We start from the raw sequence: 12050 nt of genomic DNA on the forward strand, positions 1-12050 counted from the left end.
TATAATAGTCATCACTAAGGAGAGAAATGGATATGTTTCTAAAGTAATTTTATTGATTTTATTATGTTATATCTAATCATGCTATGAATTGTACACAATGTGTTTTGTTAATAAACCATACATCCAGAAATAATACTTGTTGCATAAACAAGATGACATAGAGATGCAATGAATGAAACTACTTGACGACTTCCTTAAACCTTCTTAATCTTTATAGGTGGATTGTACACAAAATGTTGATGCTTGAGTGTTAAAATAACCTTGTGTGGTGGCTTAATTCTTCCTATTGCTGGTTCTTGTTATAAGATATATATATATTTTTTTAAACAAATAATAACTCACATCATCTCCGAACATCAGTTTTTCCTCATCTGGAAAATGCCTCTTAGTAATTGTGGTTGTTTATTACATTCAATATATATATATATATATATATATATATATATATATATATATATATATATATATATATATATATATATATATATATATAGATATATATACTGTTGCTACACAGATTCACCTAGTGCGGTTGATACTCAGTTAGTTATTGAAGAAGTGATAGTTAAAGGGACAGTATACAACAATTTTCATATAACTGCAATAGTGTAATAGACACTACTGTAAAGAAGAATATGCACAGATACTGATCTAAAAATCCAATATAAAAACAGTTAAAAAATTGTACTTCGAATCTCCCAGTTTAGCACTGTTAATGAGGTTTGGCTGGGACGCCCACTGAAATTGGCTGAGAAAGCAAGAAAAGTAGACAGTCCCCTTTACTCTGCATATGAAAAGACCCGTTACACAAGATCGGTATACATCTGACACTTTGGGGCTTGGTTAGGATTCTGAAAATCAGCACAATGTTATAAAAAATAAGAAAAACTATACATTTTTACAAAAACACTCCCACTTGAGCTATATAAATGTATCATGTACAAAACATTTATGCAAGGAAAAATCTAGTGTACAACGTCCCTCCAACTAATTTTGGAGTTAGTTGCTTAAGGAGAAGGCCCTTACTTATAGCACTTACTAATGAGTTTTTGGAAAACCACTGATGACTATTTTTTGGCTATTGGTTGCAATGAGGAGGGGTTAAGTGCCAAGGCAAAGTCAAAATTAATAATAGAGGCTCTAATCATGTGTCCCAAAAACATGCATATTAATAAAAAAATGTAATTGTCCATGTAAGCAAATTTTAATCAATAGCACATGGCTTGTCCTGTAAACCCAATGCTGGATCCCAGCCAAAAACTTTTTGGGCAAGTTAGTGTTGGAAAAAAGAACAATCCTATTCTAAATACAAAGATAGTTGGTTGTATGCTTGTGGATATGTATATTTGTCCTCTGTTTCAGCTGTGGGAGCTATCCTTTTTTAGCCAATTAACTTTTACTCTCTAGTATGGAGTTGTGCACATGCCATAAATGAAATCCTATAATTGTGCGGCATTAGAGTCTACAAATTCTCTATCACTCCTGCTCTCTTTGTCTCTCTATAATATTTACAGTGTCACTGTAAAAAAATAAAAAACAAGCCTGCAAGTGGTGGGTGATAGACAATATGTTGGAAGAAATGAGGAGTATGGAGGTAGCCAAGGTTTATAAATCTAAGAAGAGCCTTACTCATTTAGATATTCCTGGGCACACACGGTGTACACACCGATAAATTAAATACAGCATCAAGTTACCAGATAAAACATTGAGGCCTAGATTTAGAGTTTGGCAGTAGCCGTCAAAACCAGCGTTAGAGGCTCCTACCGCCGGTATTTGGAGTCAGTCAGGAAAGGGTCTAGCGCTCACTTTGCAGCCGCGACTTTTCCATACCGCAGATCCCCCTACGTCAATTGCGTATCCTATCTTTTCAATGGGATCTTTCTAACTCCGGTATTTAGAGTCGTGGCTGAAGTGAGCGTTAGAAATCTAACGACAAAAATCCAGCCGCAGAAAAAAGTCAGTAGTTAAGAGCTTTCTGGGCTAACTCCGGTTTATAAAGCTCTTAACTACTGTGCTCTAAAGTACACTAACACCCATAAACTACCTATGTGCTCCTAAACCGAGGTCCCCCCACATCGCCCCCACTCGATTAAATTTTTTTAACCCCTAATCTGCCGACCGCCACCTACGTTATACTTATGTACCCCTAATCTGCTGCCCCTAACACCGCCGACCCCTATATTATGTTTATTAACCCCTAACCTGCCCCCCACAACGTCGCCGCCAGCTACCTACAATAATTAACCCCTAATCTGCCGACCGCAAAGCGCCGCCACCTACATTATAGCTATGTACCCCTAATCTGCTGCCCCGAACACCGCCGACCCCAAAATTATATTTATTAACCCCTAATCTGCCCCCCTCAACGTCGCCTCCACCTGCCTACACTTATTAACCCCTAATCTGCCGAGCGGATCTCACCGCTACTATAATAAAGTTATTAACCCCTAATCCGCCTCACTCCCGCCTCAATAACCCTATAATAAATAGTATTAACCCCTAATCTGCCCTCCCTAACATCGCCGACACCTAACTTCAATTATTAACCCCTAATCTGCCAACCTAATCTCGCCGCTACTGTAATAAATGGATTAATCCCTAAAGCTAAGTCTAACCCTAACACTAACACCCCCCTAAGTTAAATATAATTTAAATCTAACGAAATACATTAACTTTTATTAAATAAATTATTCCTATTTAAAGCTAAATACGTACCTGTAAAATAAACCCTAATATAGCTACAATATAAATTATAATTATATTATAGCTATTTTAGGATTAATATTTATTTTACAGGCAACTTTGTAATTATTTTAACCAGGTACAATAGCTATTAAATAGTTAATAACTATTTAATAGTTACCTAGTTAAAATAATTACAAAATTACCTGTAAAATAAATCCTAACCTAAGTTACAAATAAACCTAACACTACACTATCAATAAATTAATTAAATACAATACTTACAATTATCTACAATTAAACCTAACACTACACTATCAATAAATTAATTAAATACAATTCCTACAAATAAATACAATGAAATAAACTAACTAAAGTACAAAAAATAAAAAAGAACTAAGTTACAAAAAATAAAAAAATATTTACAAGCATTAGAAAAATATTACAACAATTTTAAACTAATTACACCTAATCTAAGCCCCCTAATAAAATAACAAAGCCCCCCAAAATAAAAAAATGCCCTAACCTATTCTAAATTACAAAAGTTCAAAGCTCTTTTACCTTACCAGCCCTGAACAGGGCCCTTTGCGGGGCATGCCCCAAAGAATTCAGCTCTTTTGCCTGTAAAAAAAACACATACAATACCCCCCCCCCCAACATTACAACCCACCACCCACATACCCCTAATCTAACCCAAACCCCCCTTAAATAAACCTAACACTAAGCCCCTGAAGATCTTCCTACCTTATCTTCACCATACCAGGTTCACCGATCGATCCAGAAGAGCTCCTCCGATGTCTTGATCCAAGCCCAAGCGGGGAGCTGAAGAGGTCCATGATCCGGCTGAAGTCTTCTATCAACGGCATCACCAATCTTCTTTCTTCCGGAGCCATCATCTTCCAGCCGACGCGGAACATCCTCTTCTCCCGACGCCTACTCGCCGAATGATGGTTCCTTTAAATGACGTCATCCAAGATGGCGTCCGTCGAATTCCGATTGGCTGATAGGATTCTATCAGCCAATCGGAATTAAGGTAGGAAAATTCTGATTGGCTCATGGAATCAGCCAATCAGATTGAGCTCGCATTCTATTGGCTGTTCCGAATTTTCCTACCTTAATTCTGATTGGCTGATAGAATCCTATCAGCTAATCGGAATTCGACGGACGCCATCTTGGATGACGTCATTTAAAGGAACCGTCATTCGGCGAGTAGGCGTCGGGAGAAGAGGATGTTCCACGTCGGCTGGAAGATGATGGCTCCGGAAGAAAGAAGATTGAAGATGCCGTTGATAGAAGACTTCAGCCGGATCATGGACCTCTTCAGCTCCCGCTTGGATGAAGACTTCAGCCGGATCATGGACATCTTCAGTCCCCCGCTTGGGCTTGGATCAAAACATCGGAGGAGCTCTTCTGGATCGATCGGTGAACCTGGTATGGTGAAGATAAGGTAGGAAGATCTTCAGGGGCTTAGTGTTAGGTTTATTTAAGGGGGGTTTGGGTTAGATTAGGGGTATGTGGGTGGTGGGTTGTAATGTTGGGGGGGGTATTGTATGTGTTTTTTTTACAGGCAAAAGAGCTGAATTCTTTGGGGCATGCCCCGCAAAGGGCCCTGTTCAGGGCTGGTAAGGTAAAAGAGCTTTGAACTTTTTATTAGGGGGCTTAGAGTAGGTGTAATTAGTTTAAAATTGTTGTAATATTTTTCTGATGTTTGTAAATACTTTTTTATTTTTTGTAACTTAGTTCTTTTTTATTTTTTGTACTTTAGTTAGTTTATTTCATTGTATTTATTTGTAGATATTGTATTTAATTAATGTATTGATAGTGTAGTGTTAGGTTTAATTGTAGGTAATTGTAGGTATTTTATTTAATAAATTTATTCATAGTGTAGTGTTAGGTTTAATTGTAACTTAGGTTAGGATTTATTTTACAGGTAATTTTGTAATTATGTTAACTATTTTAGCTATTAAATAGTTCTTAACTATTTAATAGCTATTGTACCTGGTTAAAATAAATACAAAGTTGCCTGTAAAATAAATATAAATCCTAAAATAGCTATATTATAATTATAATTTATATTGTAGCTATATTAGGATTTATTTTACAGGTAAGTATTTAGCTTTAAATAGGAATAATTTATTTAATAAGGGTTAATTAATTTAGTTAGATTTAAATTATATTTAATTTAGGGGGGTGTTAGTGTTAGGGTTAGACTTAGCTTTAGGGGTTAATACATTTATTAGAATAGCGGTGAGCTCCATTCGGAAGATTAGGGGTTAATGTTTGAAGTTAGGTGTCGGCGATGTTAGGGAGGGCAGATTAGGGGTTAATACTATTTATTATAGGGTTAGTGAGGCGGATTAGGGGTTAATAACTTTATTATAATAGCGGTGCGGTCCGCTCGGCAGATTAGGAGTTAATAAGTGTAGGCAGGTGGAGGCGACGTTGTGGGGGGCAGATTAGGGGTTAATAAATATAATATAGGGGTCGACGGTGTTAGGGGCAGCAGATTAGGGGTACATAGGGATAATGTAAGTTGCAGCGGTTTACGGAGCGGCAGATTAGGGGTTAAAAAAAATATGCAGGTGTCAGCGATAGCGGGGGCGGCAGAATAGGGGTTAATAAGTGTAAGGTTAGGGGTGTTTAGACTCGGGGTACATGTTAGAGTGTTAGGTGCAGACGTAGGAAGTATTTCCCCATAGCAAACAATGGGGCTGCGTTAGGAGCTGAACGCGGCTTTTTTGCAGGTGTTAGGTTTTTTTTCAGATCAAACAGCCCCATTGTTTTCTATGGGGGAATCGTGCACGAGCACGTTTTTGAAGCTGGCCGCGTCCGTAAGCACCGCTGGTATCGAGAGTTGAAGTTGCGTTAAATATGCTCTACGCTCCTTTTTTGGAGCCTAACGCAGCCATTCTGTGAACTCTCAATACCAGCGGTATTTAAAAGGTGCGGCCAGAAAAAAGCCAGCGTTAGCTACGCACCCCTTTGGCCGCAGAACTCTAAATCTAGGCGACACATTTCATGCAGACAATGGGGCATATTTATCAAACTCCGGAAAACAGACGTTATGAAGACCGCTGCTCCATAACTTGTCTGCCTGCTCTGAGACCGCGGACAGAAATCAACCCAATTGAATACGATCGGGTGGATTGACACCCCCTGCTAGCGGCTGATTTGGCCGAAAATTTGCAGGGGTGCAGCATTACACCAGCAGTTCAATGATAAATGCCGACAGCCTATGCTGTCAGCATTTATCGATGTGCGGCGGACATGATACACTGCTTCGTATCATGTCCGCTTGCACATTGATAAATATGCCCCATTGTATTAAATGTTGTTCTTTTATATGCACAATAGAAAATATGGTTCTGGTTAACCCACATATGATCAAGCGAAAAAAAATTACCAAAAAATTGGGAACATATGAGGACTAATGTTTATAAATAACAGACGGCCAGATTACGAGTTTTGCGGTAATAACTTGCAAGTTATTTCCACAACTCACATTTAATAATGCTGCTATTGCAGGTTTGCAAAAACCCAGCGTTAGAAGGCAATATGGCTGTGTTGAGCTCCATACCGCACACAAATACCAGCGCTGCTTTGAGCTGGTTTTAAGTGCTCGTGCACGATTTCCCCATAGACATCAATGGGGAGAGCCGGATAAAAAAAAGCCTAACACCTGCAATAAAGGAGCGTAAAGCTCCATAACACAGCCCCATTGATTCCTATGGGGAAAGAAAATTTATGTTTACACCTAACATAAACCCAGAGTCTAAACACCCCTAATCTGCCGCCCCCAACATCGCCGCCACCTACATTACACTTATTAACCCCCTAATCTGCCGCCCCTGACATCGCCGCCACCTACCTACACTTATTAACCTCTAATCTGCCGCTCCCAATGTCACCACCACCTACATAAATGTATTAACCCCTAATCTGCCACCCCCAATGTCTCCGCCACCACTATACTAAAGTTATTAACCCCTAAACCAGTATTTTTCAACCAGTATGTGACAGGCTCATCAGGCATCATTTACAACAATGACATTGACATTCATTCACAGACAATGATTATGATTGTTTGTGAATGAATGTCAATATGTCCTGTATAGTTTGTAGGAGGCATGGAATGACAGCACAGTACAGTGTGTGTGTGTGTATATATATATATATATATATATATATATATATATATATATACTGTATATATATCCTGTATTAGGCTACAATGTGTGATTTTGTAACATTTTGGGATGGTGGTGTGCCACAGGATATTTAATGTAAAAAAGTGTGCCACGGCAAAAAAAAGGTTGCAAATCACTGCCCTAAACCTCTGGCCTCCCACATCACTAACACTAAATAAATATATTAACCCTTAAACCTAACCCCAAGTCTAACCCTAACCCTAACCCCCCTAACTTTAATATAATTAAAATAAATCTAAATAAAAATTACTATCATTAACTAAATAATTCCTATTTAAAACTAAATACTTACCTATAAAATAAACCCTAAGCTTGCTACAATATAACTAATAGTTACATTGTAGCTAGCTTAGGTTTTATTTTTATTTCACAGCTAAGTTTGTATTTATGTTATCTAGGTAGACTAGTTACTAAATAGTTAATTAACTATTTACTAACTTTCAAGTTAAAATAAATACAAATTTACCTGTAAAATAAAACCTAACCTGCCTTACACTAACACCTAACATTACACTACAATTAAATAAATTACAAATAAAAACCCACTAAATTACAGAAAATAAAAAAGAAATTATCAAATATTTAAACTAATTACACCTAATCTAATAGCCCTATCAAAATAAAAAAGCCCCCCCCAAATAAAAAAAACCCTAGCCTAAACTTAACTGCCAATAGCCCTTAAAAGGGCCTTTTGCGGGGCATTGCCCCAAAGAAATCAGCTCTTTTACCTGTAAAAAAAAAATACAAACAACCCCCCTACAGTAAAACCCACCACCCACACAACCAAACCCCCCCCCCGATTAAAAACCTATCTAAAAAACCTAAGCTCTCCATTGCCCTGTAAAGGGCATTTGGATGGGCATTGCCCTTAAAAGGGCATTTAGTTATTTTTCTTTGCCCAAACCCGTAATATAAGATTAAAACCCACCCAATAAACCCTTAAAAAAACCTAACACTAACCCCGAAGATCCACTTACAGTTTTTGAAGACCGGACATCCATCCTCATCAAGCCAGGATAAGTGTTCATCCAAACGGGCAGAAGTCCTCAACGAAGCCGGGAGAAGTCTTCATCCAAGCAGCAAGAAGTGGTCCTCCAGGCAGGCAGAAGTCTTCATCCAGATGGCATCTTCTATCTTCATCCTTCTGACCCGGAGCGGCTCCATCTTCAAGACATCCATCGCGGAGCATCCTCTTCATACGGTCCCAGCCGTACACTGAAGGTCCCTTTAAATGACGTCATCCAAGATGGCATCCCTTGAATTCCGATTGGCTGATAGAATTCTATCAGACAATTAGAATTTAAGGTAAAAATATCATATTAGAAGATGCAATCAGCTAATAGGACTGAGCTTCAATCCTATTGGCTGCTCTAATCAGCCAATAGGATTGAGCTTGCATTTTATTAGCTGTTCCAATCAGCCAATAGAATGCAATCTCAATCCAATTGGCTGATTGCATCAGCCAATAGGATTTTTTCACCTTTAATTCAGTTTGACTGATAGAATTCTAACAGCCAATCGGAATTCAAGGGACGTCATCTTGGAGATGGAGCCGCTCCGCGTCGGAAGGATGAAGATAGAAGATGCCGTCTGGATGAAGACTTCTGCCTGCCTGGAGGACGACTTCTTGCCGCTTGGATGAAGACTTCTCCCAGCTTCATTGAGGACTTCTGCCCGCTTGGATGAAGACTTCTCCCGGCTTGATGAGGATGGATGTCCGGTCTTCCAAAACTGTAAGTGGATCTTCGGGGGTTAGTGTTAGTTTTTTTTTAAGGGTTTATTGGGTGGGTTTTATTTTTAGATTAGGGGTTTTGGTAAAGAAAAAGAGCTAAATGCCCATCCAAATGTCCTTCTCAGGGCAATGGGGAACTTAGGTTTTTTAGATAGGATTTTATTTGGGGGGTTTGGTTGTGTGGGTGGTGGGTTTTACTGTTGGGAGGCTGTTTGTATTTTTTTTTTACAGGTAAAAAAGCTGATTTATTTGGGGCAATGCCCCACAAAAGGTCCTTTTAAGGGATATTGGCAGTTTAGTTTAGGCTATGTGCAGAATTATATAACATTATTTTTGAGGTTTACTGTCCCTTTAATGTAATTGGTTTAATTGTAGTGTAATGTTAGGAGTTAGCGTAAGACAGGTTAGGTTTTATTTTACAGGTAAATTTGTATTTATTTTAACTAGGTATTTAGTAAATAGTTAATAACTATTTACTAACTAGTCTACCTAGATAAAATAAATACAAACTTAGCTGTGAAATAAAAATAAAACCTAAGATAGCTACAATGTAACTATTAGTTATATTGTAGCTAGCTTAGCGTTTATTTTACAGGTAAGTATTCAGTTTTAAAAAAGGAATTATTTAGTTAATGATAGTAATTTTTATTTAGATTTATTTTAATTGTATTAAAGTTAGGGGTGTTAGGGTTAGACTTAGGGTTAGGGGTTAATAACTTTAGTATAGTGGTGGCGGTGACGTTGGGGGTAGCAGATTAGGGGTTAATAATTTTTAACTAGTGTTTACAATGCGGGAGTGTGGCGGTTTAGAGGTTAATATGGTTATTATAGTGGCAGAGATGTCAGGAGCAGCAGATTAGGGGGTTAAAATTTTTATTATAGTGTTTGCGATGCGGGAGGGCCTCAATTTAGGTGTTAATAGGTAGTTTATGGGTGTTAGTGTACTTTGTAACACTTTAGTTATGAGTTTTATGCTACAGCTTAGTAGCGTAAAACCCATAACTACTGACTTTAGATGGTGGTACGAATCTTGTCGGTATGCTCTGTACCGTTCACTTTTTGGCCTCCCATGGAAAACTCGTAATACCGGCACTATGGAAGTCCCATTGAAAAAAAACTTTTTGAAAGGTGCGGTAGTTATGTTGCGTTACGGACAAAAAGGTGTGCGGTACAGCTATACATACAAGACTCGTAATAGCTGCAGTAGTGAAAAGAGCCATAACGCTGCTTTTTCACTCATAACGCACAACTCGTAATCTAGCCGTATCTTAATTAGAACATTTATGAATGTGTAAAACATATATTTTTAGGGAGAAACACAAGTGATATTTTTTTTTTGCTGTTTTGTTTTTAACTTTTTTTCTATTAGGTTCTCCAAACCCTTTTCAAATAGAGTCATGTTTAAAGCTTTTCTTGAAGCATTTAGTCTTGTGCCTATTGGAAATGATGACTTTACGCTCTGATCCTTACAGTTTGACGAAGAGTTCACCGCACGACAGGAGGCGCAAGCTGAGCTTCAGAAACGAGAGGAGAAAATCAAAGAGTTAGAGACAGAAATGCAGCTTCTAAAATCACAGGTAACAAAGCAAAATATAGGCTTTATGTCAGAAAAAATAAATAAAAAATGAATCTATTACAATAGAGACAGCACTGTTATGGGAAAATAAGATATTATGCATATTTAACCTATTTGGCACGAAAGGTGTTTTGTATTATCTTGAGTTTTTAAGAAGCAACAAAACTGTATATGTGTTTGTGATACCTATCAGGGAAATGAAAGAAATTTTCAAAGAATAGGAGTGAGTCATATTTATAATACAGAAGTTATTTACCAAAATAAATAAATGTAAGATTTACTGTTTACCTTTGCAGTGTTGATAAAATATGATATTAACTGTTTCTTTGTAGTCATAATTTTGAAATATCACTAAATGAATGATAAATTACACAAAATCTGAGATATTGTTTTTATGTAAATGATTCATTAAATTATTATTTTTTTAATGTATGTATCAAAAATTAACCATTGCATTACAAAGGATCTCTGTAAAAAATAAATGTTTTAAAAGTAATTAAAATTGTCATCTTGGCAAAATGTACATTATTTTGCAGTCTTTGGAGATTGTTTTTCAGATGTTGACATGATCTCTAACCCCTGTACCCTGTACATCATGTCTCCTTAAGGCTCTCGCTAAAAGTGCTGAGACGCCGTATTACACTCCTGGAGGTATTTGACTATAGCGTGATCTTGCCACTGCCGGTGAGAGACCAACTATTTAATCCCTTGAAAACAACAGCTTCTGTACAGGGTACATTTTTTGTCATTAAGACATCAAAAACAACATATAATAATGCTAGCACCTGAGCAAATTAAATTGGTGTGCGAGCCATAAGGGTTCTGCATCCAAACCCAAATTTTCCAAAGTTGCACATAATCCAAGACAGCTGCACCACCAGATCACATTATTTTTTATTGGTCCAAAACCAAGAGGTGCTGCTTCTAGATAACCTATCTTTTATCCTCTAAGCTATACGTATTAAGGTCACAAAGTATGTACTTGTTCATTTTATTTCCTAGACTATGTACCATTTGGTAACCCTCCTAGTTTCTAGTCAAATCACACTGTGAGACAGAGTGACAAACCGTTTTGAGGTCTTTTCCAGATCACACTATGGTAAATCATTTCCCCACTGTAAGGAAGTAATTTATGAAATTGGCTTGTAGGGTACCTATATAACAACAATCAGGCATTCTTTTTAATTACAAATAATTATACAGACTCAACGAGAAATAGGGCTGGTCTTCAAAATTTTCCATAGCTGCTTTTTCTTCCCAGACCAGGCCCTGTCCTGCACATATCATGCAGTCACAGTACAGAATGCAGCAGAGACAGGGTGCTGAATTTCACAGAATGTTCTTCAGTGTTTTTTATTATACTGAATTCTGCTTGTCTGACCACTCTGCTGCTTAACCCTTGAATTGCTGGATTGCCTTATTGTTACTGAACTCTGCTTGCCTGGCCCCTCTGCTGCTTAACCCATGAATTGCTGGATTGCCTTATTGTTACTGAACTGCTTGTCTGACCATTCTACTGGTTTACCCCTGAACTGCTAAACTGCTGAATTACCTTTTGTTGCTGACCTCTGCCTGTTCCTGACCATTCTACTGGTTACCCCTGAACTGCTAAACTGTTGGATTGCCTTTATTTTGCCTGAACTCTGCCTGTCTCTGACCATACTCTGCCTTAATCGTATTGCTGTGGACTACCCCGTCTACCGTGAGTACTGCTTACCTAATTTCTTACACTCACTTTGTTCTGGGATATTTCCTTATCCTTCCACTTGATGCTGTGATAAGAAGACTACTGACCAAGTTTGGTCTGATAGGGAAATATCCCATGAGCATTACAGTGTGAGAGTGAGGAGGG

General features: G+C 37.7%; 1 protein-coding gene across 1 annotated transcript in view; it reads left to right on the forward strand.

Moving 5' to 3' along the window:
* DIAPH2 (diaphanous related formin 2) overlaps nt 1-12050 on the forward strand; it is a 2325141-nt gene that overhangs the window by 736303 nt on the left and 1576788 nt on the right. Inside the window, 1 exon segment of the mRNA XM_053699395.1 lies at nt 10095-10199. Coding sequence (XP_053555370.1) covers nt 10095-10199 — 105 coding nt within the window.

This window comes from Bombina bombina, chromosome 1, assembly GCF_027579735.1.
Source record: "Bombina bombina isolate aBomBom1 chromosome 1, aBomBom1.pri, whole genome shotgun sequence".
Taxonomy (NCBI): domain Eukaryota; kingdom Metazoa; phylum Chordata; class Amphibia; order Anura; family Bombinatoridae; genus Bombina; species Bombina bombina.